Here is a 16,339-nt window from a genome sequence, read left to right on the forward strand (position 1 = left end):
CCAGACCCCCATCCCCAGTAAAGAGGATTCCAGGAGAGAGGAGAGGGAGGGGAGCTTCCCCAGCCCCTGTGGCTCCAGAGCAGGGCAGAGGCCAGGGATCCTCACAAGCTGTGTTTGCTCTCGGCCCTGTCTCAACCTGCCCTGATAAGCACCTGTTCACCTGCATTCCCACTGCACCTGCCAGGCAAACTGCCCTGGAAACTCCTGCTGCTCCCACTGGGGATGGTGCAGCGCAGGTGGGAGAGAAAAGAAGTGGGACAATCCAGGTAAAGTCAAGTTCATCAGGTGATTTTAATTTCTCACTCTTATAGCCTTGAAACGCAGCTGTTTTCATGCCCTCCTGCCCCCCCCAGACTGTAGATGTGGAGGAAGAAAATACAATTTAATCATTAAAAATTCTTATTATCTGAAAAATTTCATTTTTCTGCTGAGAAAACACTGTTTACAGAGAACAGAACAATGAGCTGAAGGAAAGAGGAAAACACTTCATCTTTTGCAGCTGCAATGGCCAAAACTCATCCTACAGACACTGAGAGCTCACTGACATCATCCCAAAATCAAGCTGTAGGGTAATGGGCTTCCTTTCCATTTTAGATGCTCGTCCTGAAAATCTTTTTGCATTTGGATCTAGCACAGAGCAAGTATGGCTGCCCCATTCCTGGAAGTGTTCAAGGCCAGGCTGGATGGGGCTTGGAGCAGCCTGGGGATAGAATGGGAGGAACTTCAAGGTCCTTTTCAACCCAAACCCTCCTGTTATTCTATGGTTTGTGTTTCAAAGCAGCCAGTGACAATTTAAAGGAGCACAGTGAAAATGCTCACACGAGTTTAACACAAATAAAATCTGTGTTTTTAAAAACATCAAATATTTTTACATATCTATTTTTAACACAAACACAGATATTGACATATATACCGATATTTATGTGTGAGTACATCTATCAGCCCCACTATAAATCTGGCTGCAGCAGACTTTTATCCCCGGAGCTGTGCGTGGCTCTTCCACCACCTCTCCCCTTGGGCAAACACGCCTTTGCCTTCCAGGTTAAACGTTTTACCCACCTAAATCCCCGGCCCGGAGCTCCCCACGCTCGGCTCCAAAGGGCTTTGGAAGAGGCGAGGAGCCCAGCCCAGCCCAGCCCGGGCTCTCCTTACCTGCGAGGAGCACCGAGGTGGTGCCCAGCAGCTCCGCGGGACGGCACAGCAGCATCTGCCAAGGGAAAATAGCCCCGGATAGCCCCGATTTCAGAAATCCCCTCACAGAAATTCCGCGCTGTGCTGAGAGCAGCAGGTGAGGCGGTACCGTGGGTTTGCAGCCTGGGACGGAACCCGGTGCCGCGGGTGTTCCCAGCCTGTTTTCCTGCCGATGGCTCCTCTCCCTCCGCGCCGATTCCCCTCCCAGGCTCCTCCCGGGAGTGGCAGCGGCGGCAGCTCCCGCTCCTGTCCCCGCTCCCCCGGGAAATGGAGCTGCCCACGGCTCCGGCACCGCGCTGGGATCCATCGGCGGCTCCCGGCTCTGCCGGCACGGCCGAGGGGGTCCCACAGGAATGGAAATTACAGGGGGCAGCCCAGGTCATTTTCATGCCCCAGGGCCAGAAGATCCGTCCCTATCCCTTTCCCACAGCTCAATCCTCTCCCAGAGCCTGCAGCAGAGTTGGAACTCGCCCCCAGCCCGGTTCTGAGGGGAGCAGGGGTTCGGTCTGGCTCTAAAACACCTGAGAGCAGCTTTTTCCTCCCCGCCCTTGAGGTGTGCTGGGATCATCTACATCCCACAGGCTTTCTGCAAAGGGAATTTCAGTTTACAGGAGGGATACTCCTGGGACCAGGACCCAGGGACCTCATTTTGTTACATCTGTATCAAAATAACGGAATCCCAGACCAGTTTGGGTTGGGAGGGTCCTTAAATCCACCCCGTTCTACCCTCCAGCCATGGGAAGAGATCCCTTCTACTGGACCAGGTTGCTCCAAGCCCCAAATGAGGGAAGCTAAAAATGGAAACACTTTTCAGCTGGGCTGGAAGCAGCTTCCCCCGGTTTTATTTGAGTCTTGTGAGGGACCGGAGGCTCTTGGTGGCACCAGAGGGGGCCAAGGGGGATGCACTGAAAGCTGCACCTGCACAATCCTGAGAGCTGGGAGTGAGCAGAGGGCTCTGCAGTGCACAGGGGGGAAATGGGAAGCTCTGGGAGACACTGGAGGGAAATTCATGTGGCCAGCAGGTGAATGGGGAGGGTTTGGTTTCACTGCAGGGCTGAGGACTCTGGGGAACCCCAAAAGCTGGAGGAGGGGCTGAACTGCAGAGCCAAGAGGAAAGGGAGGAATTGGGGTCCCTGTGGGACAAGCCAGCAAACAGGGATGGGAGTGGAGCCAGCTGAAGCCAGCTCGGTGTGAGGGAGGGACACACTCGGGCTGCACGGGGTGAGGGACAGACGGCCCCAGCGGCAAAGGGGACCCATGCCGGGCCCTGGAATGTGCAGATGGGAACGGAGGATCCCGGGAGACAGCAACACCCGCCAGCCTCTCTCCGGGTTCCCTTCGCTGCGCTGGCCTCACCTGCCTTCAGACCAGCCCCAGGGTCCTGCAGGACCCGCAGGTCCCCCAGACCGACATCTCCAATTCTCTCACATCATCCCCACCCTCTGAGCCACCCTTCGGTACGGCGGGCACCACATCCCACAGCTCCTAAAAAACGTTCACAGCCACAGAGGCTTTGAACACCAATTCCTGGTCTTCTCCAGAGGGATGGAGGGAGAGCAGCGGCACGAACTGCACCGGCAGCACCGGGGGCCCCGAGCCCGCCCGGGATGGGACTCGTGGCTTTTTGAAACACGAATTTCTGGCATCTTGTGCCATCGTGTGGCCAGAGAAGGGCCCGTGCAGCGGCACGGGCTGCGGGGATGCGGGAGGGGGTGCGGGATGCCGGGGCTGGCTCAGCCCAGCCCGAGGGTCCCGCCCGCCCAGGACGCGCTGGAGGAGGGCGACTTCCAGCAGGGAATGCTCAGACACTGCGAGCAGAACCTTGTGTTCTTTCCTTGGCTGGGGAAGGGAGTGGCTTTGTCCCCCTCCAGAACTGGAGGTGAAAGAGGAGAGATTCTCTTTCTTTTGCTGGGATCACTCCAGGAGTCTCCCCACTGCCGCCACCTGGCTGCACCACTGCCACCTCTCACCTTTGTCCCAGGGCCCCGGTGACACTTCTGATGGCAAATACCCTTTCTGTGAGCAAACCATTCTCATTTTATACAATCTTTTATTAATATCATTGTGATTATTGCGATTTCTTCAGTAAATTGTGACTCCAACTCAGAACTTATAGTATTTTTCTTCCACTATGGAAAGGGGTTGGCTGGAGGGGGCTTAATTTTCCTGCTGAGTTTTAAAATTGGTTCTACCAGGATCCAAGGCTGCCATTGGAGCTTTACCTGACAGAGGGCAGCTCCCCTGGCACCACCTGCCCAGCCTGGGCTTGGAAATCCCTTTGATCCCTGCTGACTCCCAGGGGCTCACTGGGGATGGGAAGCACTGGGGCAGGAACACCGGGACTGGGAGCATCAGGGAGCTCAGCCCACAGCAAGAGCAGATTTCAGGACTGTCTTGGCACCACGATCTCTACATTCAGCGTTTGGATTAAACAAGAGCAGCAAGTTCAGCACCTGTGCACCTGCACTGCCCCTGCCCTGAGGACACAGAGCACCTCACACAGCACAGCCAGGGGTGAAGGGGCCCAGCCCTGCTTTAAGGTCTGGTCAGAGCAGAGGGAACAAGCCAAAAAATATGGCAGAATGAAAAATGTTTAACAGCAGGATTTGCTTTTGTTCCTTACCCTGTGGCACTTCAGCATTCCAGATCCCAGCTCCCAGGAGCTGAAAGGCACCTCTGAGTTACATTCAGAGGAGGAGAATTTTGGGAAAAAAATATAACCAGAGTGAGTTTCATGCACCAGAGAGTATGATGATGACCTAACACCAATTCCTTAAGAAAGGACGGAAGAGGAGGCGCAGTGGGAAATTTGTCACAAATCCTGGGGCTGCTGAGTGTTGCCCTCAACACAAGTGCAGTGCAACAGGCAGAGGGAACAGCAGCATGGCAGTCCTGGAAGTCAAGGAAAAGTGGGAATTCCATCCCTCATCTAACATCATCATCTCTGCTTCACAACATGCACATCTTGGTGCTTCCCTTTTCCTTCTCTAACCTAAACCTTCTCAGAAATGCTCGAAGTACACCAGGATCTCTCCAGGCCGTCTCTCAGGCAGCTTGGCTGCTTCATCAGTGATAAGAGACAAGATCCCAGAGATTTCCATTCTGCTCTGCTAAAAGTCCTCTAAAACTGGCAGTTGGAAAAAAAAGGCCAAACAGGGACTCCTGAAGGCACTTGCTTGGAGGAGCACTTACTGTGATGGGATTAACCACAACTGAGCCACCCTGGCTGGGAGGACCAGGCTGGGAGCATGGACAGCAAGAGCTGCCTGTGCTCAAAGGCAGAGTGTGGTCCCAAAAAATGGTACCACAACCTTTGGTTTCCACCTGCCCCCTCACCTGAGCAGGCCCTGGGAGCTGCTTGGAGAGGGTGGAGGTGCCTGAGGTATTGCAGTGTCTTTGTCGTGGTGAGGCACCGGCACAGAGGGCCCGGAGCACCTGGGGAGGCACCAGCCCACCTGGCCTGGTGTGGAGTGGGGCTGGGGGCTCCTGCCTCTCCTGGGGGTGGCACTGAGGGGCTGCTGGCCTCTCCCAGAAGTGGGACTGGGGGCTGCCAGCAACTCCCAGAGGTGAGTCTGGGGGCTGCCTGCCTCTCCTGGCAGTGGAAGTGGGAGGGTCCTGCCTCTCCCAGAGGTGGGGCTGGGGGCTGCCTGGCTCTCTGGAGGGTGGGCTAGGCCTGCAGCCCCAGCAGGCGGGCAGTGTTCAGCACGTCGTCCCTCGTCAGGTAACACCCACAGAGCTGCCGGTACCCGGTGAAAGCCTCCCGGCCGTGCAGGACACGCCAGTTATCCACAAACAGAACCTGCAGGAAAGGGAAAAGGTCAGGAGGACAGCAACCACAGCAGGCAGGGCCAGGAGCCTCCAGCAGGGCAGGTCCTGGGGATCCCTGGACACTGGAAGAGCAGGTAAGGGTGTACCACAGAGGGCAGGAGCCTCCTGTTTCCACATTGGCACAAGTGAGGCTACAGCCAGCTGTTCCACAGGATCCAGCACAGCTCTTTCACCAGCTCTTTATGGAGCCAGCCTAGAAACACATTTTGGGGTTTCTTTGCCTTTCTACTGGAGAGGAAATAGTTCATCAGCAATAGACAGTGGCCAACATATCACTGAATCCCAGAATACTTGGGTTGGAAGGAGCCTTAAAGCCCATCTTGTTCCACCCTCTGCCATGGGCAGGGACACCTTCCACTCTCCCAGGTTGGTCCAAGCCCCATGGAACCTGGATTTGAACACTTCCAGGGATGGGGTAGCCCCAACCACCTGCCTCTGTGGTGTCACTTACCCATGTAAGGGCTCAAACATAACCTCAGAACTGTAATTTCTTCTGGAAGAAGTGAAAGCATGAACATTGTGTGTTCTGGCCTCTCTGCTCCTGAGGATTCTCATTTCAGTGGCTGGAAACTGGGACTAACTTTCCTCTGAGGCAGAGCTTGAACTAAACATCTCTGCCTCACCTGGGAGCTCATACTGCTTTAGGACAGCAGAAAAACATGCAGAAGCCACTACTGTTAACACTGGAGCACCCAGAACAAGGAAAACTGCTGGATATGGCAGTGCCCAGACACCGGCACACCCATGGAGCATCCTGCCCTTCTCCCTGTGCCAAACCCACGGGATTTAGCTCCCAGTCCCACCCTGGACCAGTGCTAGAGGATGCAGCTCCAGGTCCCACCTTGCCTGGCTTCAGCTTGACCCAGAGCTCGTTGTCGGGCCGGCGCAGCTCGGCGGTGAGGGCGCGGTGCGCGTGGTACCAGCGGCGCACCACGTCATGGGGCACCGTGTTGATCACGGCACGGTCGTAGTTGTTGTACCTGCGGGGAGAGGAGAGACAAGAGATTGCCCAACGTGGCTCCAGGTGCTTCCAAGGGAACCTCAGGAGCCTGTGGGATTACTGGGTAATTTAAAGGAGGCTGCAGAGGTGACCAGAGAGGTTGTGCCGCCAGCACAGAACTTTGGGAACACAGCACTGAGGGCAAGAGAAGTTTACTATCAAGTGTACACCTGTTCTTCCTGGTTTTCCATGGAAGGACATGGCAAGACTGAGAGCTGCTTAGAATAAAAGTGCAAAGCAGTGCCGGACAATGTCTAGAACTGAGGCAAACTGGAGTTTCAAAAACCAGCCCAAGTTCCCTTTGGAAGGGATCACTCCGCACTCTCCTGTTCCCTGTGTGCCAGGATAGTTTCTAGAGGCTTCTACAGAGAAGGGCTAAATTTTTCTGCATCTCACATAGAATGAGATGAGAGCTTGGAGCTGAAGGGAGAATACCAGGAGTAAAAAATCAAAGTTCACACTGACACCCATCTTTGCATCAGTGGTGCTGAGGCTTCCTCTAAAGTGGGAGGAATACAGGGTGTTCCTGTGGTTTCATCCCTGCTCATCAAAGATACATTGGTTTTCAGCCCATGGAACGTTCTGGAAAACCATGACCACAATGCCCTCTCCTCCCCAGAGGCCTCCTGGCCATTACCTGATGAGGTAAAGCTCGTTGTTCCAGGGGTAGACATTGAGCACCGGCCCCACTCCGATCATGTGGTTGTGGCAGCCGCCCACGTTCTCCACGTACTCGTGTTTGAGGGGCACCTTGGCCAGCAGCTCGAAGTGCTCCGGGGCCTGGTGCAGCACCCGCTCGGCCGCGTGGAACCCATCCACCAGCAGTGTCCGCCCGCCCGTGCCCTCGTGCTTCAGGCAGTGGAACACCTGGATGCTGCACGGAGACAGAATCCAAGAGCAATGACCTTGGCTGCCCATCCCCTGGGCACAAAGTGCTCCCTGAGGACACAGCCAGGTGTCCCTGCTGCTTCTCCAGACCCAATCCCACATGTTTTGCTGGGTGAGGAGGCAGCAAACTGCCTGTGCTGCATCCCAAACCTAGTGACACGAGTCTGGGGACTTCAGGAGCTGCAGGATGAAGGCTGTGTCACTCAAAATCCAAACCCAAATGGCTGCTCCATTCCTGGAAGCATCCAAGGACAGGCTGGATGGGGCTTTGAGCAGCCTGGGATAGCGGAAGGTGTCCCTGGAGCAGCACGTACCCACAGGGCTCCTGGAAGTAGGTGGTGTCTGTGTGCCGGTCCAGGGCCAGCTTGGTGTAGGCTGTGTCTCCGCGGGAGAAGTCAGAGGTGAAGTACCACATCCTGCCATAAATGGTCTCCCTGGAAAAGAGATGGGCAGCTATCATAGGTCAGTGTCTGGGTAAGGCATATCCTCCCCTACATTTGAGTTATTCCCCTCTGTCCCATGCACAGAGTGATTAAAGCAGAACAACTTCACAAAATTCAGATTGTCAGGGATGGTGCTTCTAATCTCTCTTCTGGTGTTCACCTCCTCTCTTTCCTCCCCAAAAGACTGGTGATGATGAGTCTTCCCCTCCACAACCACTGATGTTTCCATACCAACCATCATCCCCAGTCATGGAAGTGACACAAGGAGGTGCCTAAGTGCAGCCAGCCCTTACTTGTATCCACACAGGGTTGCCCAATAATTCCATTTCTTCTTCCCAGTATCCTGTTTTCACTACCTCCCCCCTCCAACATGCACAGGAGGGAAGCGACACCAGGCAAGGCCAAACAGCACTCAGGGGCTACAGGGAGAGGGTCCCTGGAGACAAAAGCTGGCTGGCTGTTCCCTGGAGCCCCTAGTTTCCATTTGAAGTGACTGTTCATTAACAGGAATCCCTCCTTTTCCAACAGCCCAGACAAATCAAACTGTTTCTACAGCTTGGATAAAGCCCTGAGCCCAGCCCCTGGCATACCATGCTGGCAGTGCTTTACACAAACCCAACACCAACAGCTCTCACTGTTTTTCTCCAGCAAGAGCTCCAACTGGTCTTTGATCTCCCTGGCTCCCAGGGCCAGGCTGCCCTCACGACCCCTCAAGTCATAACAGGAAATGTCTCTCCTTGCAAAGCCCTGCTCTTCCCAGCCAGCCACTTCCTTCAGTCCCTCCTCTCTGCACAGTCCCACTGTCACAAAAGTCATGGGATGCTCTAGGGGCAGCTCAATGAGTGAGTGATTCACAGCTCTTCCATAAAGGAGGGTGGATCCCACAGTAGGATCCTCCATCCCAGGTCCAGGGGAGCAGCCAGAGCATTTGTCTGCAAACCAGGCCATGCCACACAAAACACAGGACAAGGAAGCAGCAGCTTTCCAAACAGAAAGAAAACAAGTTTATCCTTCCCAGGATAGCCTAGATACCTGATTATGCTGATCCTCTTTGCCAAGATTTCCGTGTCTTCTTTGGTGGGAGTGACATTCTCCACAAAAGCAATCCCGTACAACAAGAAGTTCTGCAGGAATTCCTTCAGACCCTCGTCTGTCTCCAGGAAGCTCTGGCAGTCGATGGAGGGGACCTGGGCTTGCTGGTAGATCTCAGCATTCCAGAGGATCCGGGGGTGCATGACCTGCTGCTTCTGCCCCTCGTAGCTGTTCCTTGCCAGCCACTCCAGCCCATACCGTGTGACGTGTCCATCCGGCCCTGGCACAGGGACAAGGGCAGAGTCACCAAAATCCCACTGGCCAGCCTGGCATCGTGGCACCTGTCAGCCCAGGACAGGCCTCACCCTTGTCACCTGTCTGGGGATGGGTCCTTTGCAGCCTGCTGCCACCTGAAATATGACCTGAAAGGCCACAAGTCCTACAGGTGTTATCACTGCTGCCACAACTCCAAATTCAGGGCAGCTGCTGCAACCCTCTCCAAATTCCCAGCTAACTGTTGCATCTGCAGTGGTTCTGGCTTTTGTTGACAGGCCTAAAAGGACAATCAAAGCCCTGAAGTCAAGCCCTCAAATAAAAGTAAGCCCCACCAAAAGGAAGAAAGCAGCTGGGAAAGTGAGGAGAAAGGACAGAGAACAGGCATGGTGAGCAGGGCTGACAGCTGCTCACAGAGAACAGGGAAGGAAAAGAAAAGCAACCATGTCATGCCCCATCTGTTCACCACCTGCACTGCTAGGGGAGTTTGACCAACCCAGGCACTGCATACACACAAGAAGGGCTGGGGCAGGAGAACCACACCACTTTGATGCAGAGGTGTGTTTACAGTGAGAGCAGTGTTTAAAACCTGCTCACGGCTCAGTGTCTTCCCAGATCTGGGGGTAATGCTGTCCATCAGCAGGCACAGGAGGGCACAGGTGTTCAGGACTCACAGGTGAGGAAGAGCGTGGTCTCATCCACCCGCACAGCCTGGGGCTGGATGGCCAGGTCCACGCTGGCCGTGTCCAGGCTGCGCTGCTTGGTCTTGGCGTTGTAGCAGGAGGCGGAGCGGCAGTGATCCCGCAGCCACACAAAATCCAGGCGCATCACGGTGCTGCCGTACCTCAGCTCTGCCAGGGATGGGAGCAGAGGAGGCTTTGGGGCAACAGGGAGGACAAACAAAGCCAAGAATTGAAGCCCAGAGCCCACATTGTATCATCCCAATTACAGGGGATACAGTGGTATCCCTTGACGTAAATTGTCACAAGAGGAAAACCTGGCAGAGGATCTTATCAAAGGCCTGGCTCCTTTGCTTTGGAGCCACTGTGTAAAATGCTGAGAAATTCCCTTTGCTTGCAAGTGACTCGGAGTACTGAGATCTCACTGGCCTCAGCTGCCAACCCTGAACAAGGCTGGGCAGCAGAGGTGGGCACACACCAGAGCCAAGGGGGGCTGTGCCAGGGAAAGCCTGAGCATGGAACAGAAAATGGTGCCTGACAGGGCACGGCTCAGACAGTTTTTGTCCAGGAATCCCTGGATTTCATTACTTATTTAGCAGTGCCTCACTTATCATAGAAGACAAGGCTGCTCCATCCTGCCTTTGGGAATTCCAGCAGGGAACATGAAACGGCCCCCAGCGTGCATCCCTGTGACGCAGGCTATTTCAGAAGGAAAACACACATCATTCCAGGGGACAAGGGTGGAATCCCTCCCTGCTGTCCCTGGGCAGAGCAGGAGCACCCTCACCCAGCACACCTACCGAGATGGTCTCGGTGCAGCTCCCAGGCACAGCAGGGGGACGCTGGGGCTGTGGGGTGGCAGCGTGCAGGGACAGCCAGGATGGGCCTGGGGCCCCGGGGCAGCCATGGCCAGTGATGTCCAGAGCTCCCACGCCGCCCCCGGAGCAGGCACGCCAGCCTCTGGCACCACATCCTGCCAGTCAGGAGAGAGGGAACAAGGTGACTTGGATGTGATACTCTGTCCTAAACCCCAGCAGGAACAGCCCTGAGGAGACACAAAGGACATACCAGGATCCTGTGAGGGTGGGCAGGCCCTGGCACAGGGTGCCCAGAGAAGCAATGGCTGCCCCTGGATCCCTGGAAGTGTCCAAGACCAAGCTGGACACTGGGGCTTGGAGCCACTTGGGCTCGTGGAAGGTGTCCCTGCCCATGGCAGGGGGTGGAATGGGATGAGCTTTAAGATCCCTTCCAACCCAAGCCATTCCATGATTCTGTGATTTACCAGGCAAAGCCAATCCAGGAGAGACAGCTGTGTTCAACACTCTTGTGCAAAACAGTGGCAAAGCCTCATCTCTGAAGGTCTTGTCCCCCCTCCAGCATTCCCAGTTTGAATTCACCATTCCTGGATGGAATTGCAGCAATAGGGGAAGCAAAGTGACCTTGGTTAGGGAAGCAATAACAGAGGAATCTGGTAATTAGGCCAGTTCTAGAAAAAGCAGGCAAAACAATGAGGAGGAGGAGGAAGATCTCTGCTGCTGGTGAAGGACACAGCTGGCATGAAGGAGAAACCACCATGATTAATTTTAGGATAGAGGTTAGAAGGCGATTTCTCCAAGGGAAATTTGCAACAACTCTTCAGTGCAAAGAGCAAGGGCAAAAACCTGACAAGTTTTAAGAGATGATGCCTCAGTCTAAATGCCTGTCATGTTTATGAATTTCTGGGGGCCAGGTCTAAACCCAGCAGGATTTTAACAGCACTTTGAAGTGCACTGAAATGTGGTCTCTCTGGATAAGACACAGGCTCAGAAAGCATTTCTTATCCTAGACTTCTGATTTTCCTTCATTTTCTTATCTGGAGAGTCCAGGCACTGGAGCTCTGGCTGTCCAAGCTGCTTCTGCTCTGCAGAGACCTTAAAAGCTGCTGATAACAACCAAATCCACAGAGGTGCCACATTCCCAGCAGCAACTTGTTAAGCAGGGATAAAAGAATGCAGACATCCCTAGGGAGAAAAAGTGGGAATGTTTCTGAAGAGAAGGTTTGAGATGAAGGCACACTGACACACTTCAGCCCTGGAGTCCTTTCCATGAGAAATTTTCCCAACATTCAATCTAAATCTCCCCTGGCACAGCTTGAGGGTGTTTCCTCTTGTCCTATCCCTTGTTACCTGGGAGAAGAGACCAAACCCCCTGGCTCCAGCCTCCTTTTCCAAGATATCCAGTTCCTTTTCCTGCTGCCCAGCTTTGAAAATCTGCTATAGGAAGAGGAATGAGCCTCATCTGACACACAAATCTCATAACCAAGAGAAGAAACCCTACAGCTACAAAACCCAGGAGCTGCCCCTGATTTTTATCAGCTTTAAAATCTTAAAGAAATTATTTAAATCCCTGAACCAACAACTCACAAAGCTTATCTGAGAGAGGGAAAGTCTGTCCAGTTTGGCTTTTGGATCCACTATCCCAGTGAGGGGTAGAAAACAAGGAATCTTGCCTGCACACACACACAGGACCCAAAATGCCAGGAAAAGGCTCACCCACAAATCCATCAGCACATGGCCTGTGCCTGGGCCAGCTCCAGCCTTAGTTTGATCTTTCCACACACATTTCTTGGCTCTCCTCCTCTCCCAGTATCAAAACTGAGAAGGAAATTAACACAGGTAATGGGAAGTGACCCAGATAATTAAACCTAATCAGGGAGAACTTGTGTTGCTCTTCCTGGAAGAAAACACCACAGGCAGCCCAGTGAGAGCTTTAAATTCAATCTTTCCAAGACGTACTAAAACTAAGAGGCATTAAACCCCCAAAAAATCTCTATGATTAGGGAGGATTTATAATTTTTGTTGTTTCATCAGAGCTAACAGCTGAATGAGCTACATGAACAGCAAACTCTCTTCCTGCATCTCCTGCTACCTCACCTTTATGCTTTATGTAGTCCAGACACATGGGCAGCAGTGAAATGAGAGAATTCCAGACAAGATTTCCCTCAGAATTCAAAGCAAAAGGGCAGGAGGGAGCAGACATTAAATGCTCAGTGCATAAATGCTCAGTCATACACACGGTGGGTGACACAGGACCCACAGGGTGAAGGAGAGAACAGTGCTGGAAGGAAAAAGAGAAACCTCAAATCTATTGTGATTTGAGGAATTCCCATCAGTCTTTGGAGAGAAAGGACAGGAGAAGGTGTGGAAGGAGCAGAAAGGAAGGCTGGGTTTCACAAGGGTTAACCCTAACCCTAACATCACAGTTTGTCTCACAAGAAACATTTCAAGGAAACAAAACTGGGTTTAACCTCTCTGAGAAAAAGCCACAGTCCCCATTCTGGCCAAAGGAAATGGTGAAAAAAATGAGCAACCAAATAGTTTCAGCAATGGGAACACCTAAGAAAGGAGAAACCCACAAACAGGGGTTTCACCAGCTTTTAGCCAAACCCTCCAGGGCATGGGATGACCCTGCTGCCCTCCCTGCCCTGCACCAGCCCTTCCAGCCTGTTTGTCCAGATCCTCTGAAAAAAAAAAAAAAAAAGGTGTTTTCTATGAAAAAAACACCTCAAACATTCAACAACTGCTCACACTCACTCAGTTTTTACTTCTGGAAGCACCTGGCTGGAACCAAGGTTTCTGTTCCATATGGAAGAGGGAGCTGCCAGAAGCACAACAGTCCAAAGTGAGGGAAAGGAATTTGGCCTTTGATCCTCTGGGATCCTTTAACCTGACAGTTCTCTGCAGGAAAGGAACACCAAGAAAAAGAAATTTGCAAAGGCTGAGCTGCCCTGAGGACTCTGCCAGAGCCAGAGGAGCGAAGAGTACAAGGCCAGGTGACAAACCAGATCCCCCAGGATGGCAGCACCTCTTGGACAGGACACAGGCAGAGTTTAACAGCCTGAGATGACTCAGTTAATTACAATTAATTACCACAGAGACAAAAAGCAGACTGGCTATTCCCTGCTGAGCTCCTGCCCTCACCCTGCAGTCAACTCCATCAGATCTCAGCTGTCAGGAACCAGATTCCTCTTCCAGCCCTTCCCCACATGGGATTTCAATGAAATTAAGGAGCTAATAAAGACATCCCAGGCACTGCCAGCTTCACAGCTACTTCATTTTCCTGGAAGCAAAGGGAATTATCTGCTCACCCCATGTTTCACGCTGACCACCTGATGGCAGGCCCCATTCCCAGAACCTTATTCCAGCCTCCTGTTTGCATTTCTCCCAAGCAAAGCCTTCCCAGGCCATGCAGCTCAACAGAAACAAGTTCTAATTCTGTTGTTTTTTTTTTTTTTTTTTTTTTTTTTTTTTTTTCCAGCAAAGCAGCCAGCCCTGATGGTAGAACCCCCCCAGAGGAGTTACTCCAATAAACTCCTATTGCTAAATCACTCCATACTCTGGGTCCTGCCCGGGCAAAGAGGAGCCAGGCAGGGTGGGGTTGTGTTTTTCCAGGGAATGACGGAAAACAGCTCTGCCCGAGAGCTGCAGCCTTTCATTCCCTTTCGCTGGGACCGTAATTCCCGTGTGAGCCCGGGCCTGGCATTACCTGGGACACTGGAACGGCGGAGCTGCGGGATGGCGGAGCGCGGTTCGGGCGGGCTCGGGATGCTGAAGGGATGGCGGAGGGGCTCAGCCGGAGGGGCTCAGCCGAGGGAATTCCGCAGGGTCAGCGCCGCTGCCCCGGGCTCTCCGCCGCTCCTTGCCCCTCCTCCGCCTCCCTGCGCCCACCAGGCCGAAAACGCCGCTCGGAGCTTTCCCACATCGGCCGCTGCTGCCCGAGGGAACCGGCGTATGGGTGACCCTGGAAAGAGGGAAAAAACAAGGAAAAAAGAAAGCTACGCTGCAAACGGGTCCCTGTCCGAGGGGGCCCAAGCGCAGTCCCCGAGCCCCGCGGGCAGGACCAGCCCCGCTGCGAACTCGGGGGGCTGGGGGGCACAGCGACCGCCACCCACCTCGGCGGCTCCCCGTTGCCCTGGCGCGGCCCCGGTGCCTCGGAGCGGCGTTGCCGGGCCCCAGAGCCCGCAGGCGGCGGCGGGGCCGGGTCAGGAGCGGGGCTGGGGCCGCCTCAGGCCGCCCCGGGGCGGGGCCGCCGCCGCCATAGAGACACGCGGGGCAGAGCGTCCGCAAACCATAGAGCCGCGGCGGGACGGGGCCGCCGGCAAACGGGACCGGACCGAGACAGGACGGCGCCGCCCCGGGAGACGCCGCGGCTCCGGAGGCCTCTCCGGTCCGGGAGGCCGCGGGACGAAGCGCCGCAGGCGGCACGGAGCTCGGGGAAGGGGATGGAGCGCGGCGCACGCCCCACGGGGACGCGCGGGTGCCACCAGCCCCCGGACAGCGCCGGCCGTGACGGGCTCGGGCACGGAGCGGTGCTGCGGAGTGGCGCCCCCTGGCGGGCAGGCGGGCACTTGGACAGCGAGAGGCGCCGCGCTGCCCCGTCCCTGTCCCTGTCCCCGTCCCTGTCCCTGCCACTGCCTTGCCCCATCCCTGTCCTCGTCCCTGTCCCCGTCCCTGTCCCTGCCACTGCCTTGCCCCATCCCTGTCCCTGTCCCCGTCCCTGTCCTCGTCCCCGTCCCTGTCCCCGTCCCTGTCCCTGCCTACCCCTTCCCCGTCACTGTCCTCCCTTCTCCCGTCCCTGTCCCCGTCCTTCCCCGCTGCAGCCCATGCGGTGCCGGGGATACACACATCCCCTTTTGGGTTACTAAGCGCTGATTTTCATCCAAACCGGCACACTGGCGTGCGCGCCGGGCAGGCGGCAGGTCCCCGCTGGAGGGCTGCCTTGGCCCGGCGGTGGCGACCGCCGCCCCTCGGCCCCCTTCCACCACCCCCGGTCCCGCAGCACGCCCGACCCTGCCCTGCCGCCGCCTCTCTGGAGAGCGTTCTCAGCCCCGAAGATGCCCCGGAGCAGCGCGGGGAGGACCCGCCGGGACCCTCGGGGCAGTGGCTCCGGTCCCTGGAGCTCCGGCTTGCTCTGCAGCACGAAGCACCTGCAGGGACTGAGTTGGTGGATCAGAAAAAGCTCCAGACCCGGCACTGGGAGAGGCAGGTGGCACTGGGGAGAATAGATGACACGTGGGGACACAGGAGCTCTGGGAGTGGTTACCTGGGGATTAGGATGAACCTGTCAGACACAGACAATTCCAGAATGGTTTGGGTTGGAAGAAACCCTAAAGCTCATCCTGTTCCAACTCCCTGCCATGGGCAGAGACACCTTCCACTATCCCAGGTTTCTCTAAGCCCCATCTAAACTGGCCTGGAACAGGGGACATCCTAGGGACATTCTAGGGACATCCTGCTCTGTGCTTAAACGTGCTGGTGCCTCCCTGGGCAGGGAATAGGGCAGGATGAGGTCTCAGCGGCGCCTCCCCGGTACCTGTGCAAGCAAACCGCCCCAGCGAAGCACTGGGAAATACTCCCCAGAGCCGTGCCGGAATTTCCATGCCTGGTTTTCCAAGATCCAGGTGTTCTGATTCTTTCCAGTTTCCCTGCCGTGGGTATGGGGGCAGCGGAGTCTCTCGCTGTCGCTGTCCTGGCAGCGAGGGGACGCGCTGGTGCCACCGCGGATTCCTGATTTCCGAGTGTTTTTCAGGAAACGGGTGGGGGCGACGCCTGGAACAGGCAGAGGAGCTGTCGGGGATCTGCTGCTTCCCAAAACCTCGGTGCAGCTCCCGCGGGAGATAAACAAGTTAGTCACTGGGTGAGCTCACGGCAAAGGCATCCCGGCCTCCATGAGAATTTGTCACAGGCCCTTCCCGGGGTGCGATCGTGTCCCGGTACCGGCTCCCGGGAGGAGGCAGCGCATGCGATTAGCAGCCTCGTGCTCGGGCAGTGCCCGTCGCCTGTCCCTCGGTCCTTCCTGGCAGGAAGCCCGGGCCCTTCTCCTCCGAAGAACGAGGGAGGCACAGCCCCTCGGACGAGCAGGGGCTCACTGGGTGCCTGCAGGATCCAGGCGTGTTCCCGATGGAAGTGATGGATGCGAGCAAACAGGATCAAGCAGTGCCTGAGCTGAAGGGCTGGGCTGGGAGC

The 16,339-nt window shown here is 55.5% G+C and overlaps 1 protein-coding gene across 7 annotated transcripts; it reads right to left on the reverse strand.

The window, feature by feature from the left end:
• Positions 1 to 3,221: 3,221 nt before the first annotated feature.
• Positions 3,222 to 14,621, reverse strand: TMLHE (trimethyllysine hydroxylase, epsilon). 7 transcript variants are annotated; one of them, XM_054641600.2, is made up of 10 exons: positions 14,266 to 14,621; positions 13,860 to 14,114; positions 10,618 to 10,737; positions 10,136 to 10,308; positions 9,330 to 9,531; positions 8,383 to 8,662; positions 7,222 to 7,341; positions 6,657 to 6,893; positions 5,861 to 5,999; positions 3,222 to 4,990 (listed from the first exon to the last, which is right to left on the reverse strand). In XM_054641600.2, exons 3-10 carry the CDS (start codon positions 10,733 to 10,735, stop codon positions 4,859 to 4,861), a joined length of 1,401 nt encoding a protein of 466 aa, XP_054497575.1. In that variant the 5' UTR covers positions 10,736 to 10,737; positions 13,860 to 14,114; positions 14,266 to 14,621; the 3' UTR covers positions 3,222 to 4,858. The 7 variants fall into 7 exon arrangements, with proteins under 7 accessions (XP_054497575.1, XP_054497578.1, XP_054497576.1 ...); XM_054641603.2 differs by lacking the exon at positions 10,618 to 10,737 and adding an exon at positions 12,908 to 13,051 and having other exon boundaries at positions 9,330 to 9,506; positions 14,266 to 14,614; XM_054641601.2 differs by lacking the exon at positions 10,618 to 10,737 and having other exon boundaries at positions 9,330 to 9,506; positions 10,136 to 10,380; positions 14,266 to 14,614.
• Between the last annotated feature and the right edge of the window lie 1,718 nt (positions 14,622 to 16,339).

The sequence above is a fragment of the Agelaius phoeniceus genome, chromosome 14, assembly GCF_051311805.1.
Source record: "Agelaius phoeniceus isolate bAgePho1 chromosome 14, bAgePho1.hap1, whole genome shotgun sequence".
Classification (NCBI taxonomy): Eukaryota; Metazoa; Chordata; class Aves; order Passeriformes; family Icteridae; genus Agelaius; species Agelaius phoeniceus.

Coding starts and splice junctions, on each gene's coding strand:
- TMLHE (XM_054641600.2), bottom strand. CDS start 10,735: ATGGTGAATTCAAACTGGGAATGCTGGAGGGGGGACAAGACCTTCAGA. Junction 6,894..7,221: donor TACTTCCAGGAGCCCTGTGG/GTACGTGCTGCT, acceptor GTCTCCGTGCAG/CATCCAGGTGTTCCACTGCC. Junction 6,000..6,656: donor AACGAGCTTTACCTCATCAG/GTAATGGCCAGG, acceptor CTCTCCCCGCAG/GTACAACAACTACGACCGTG.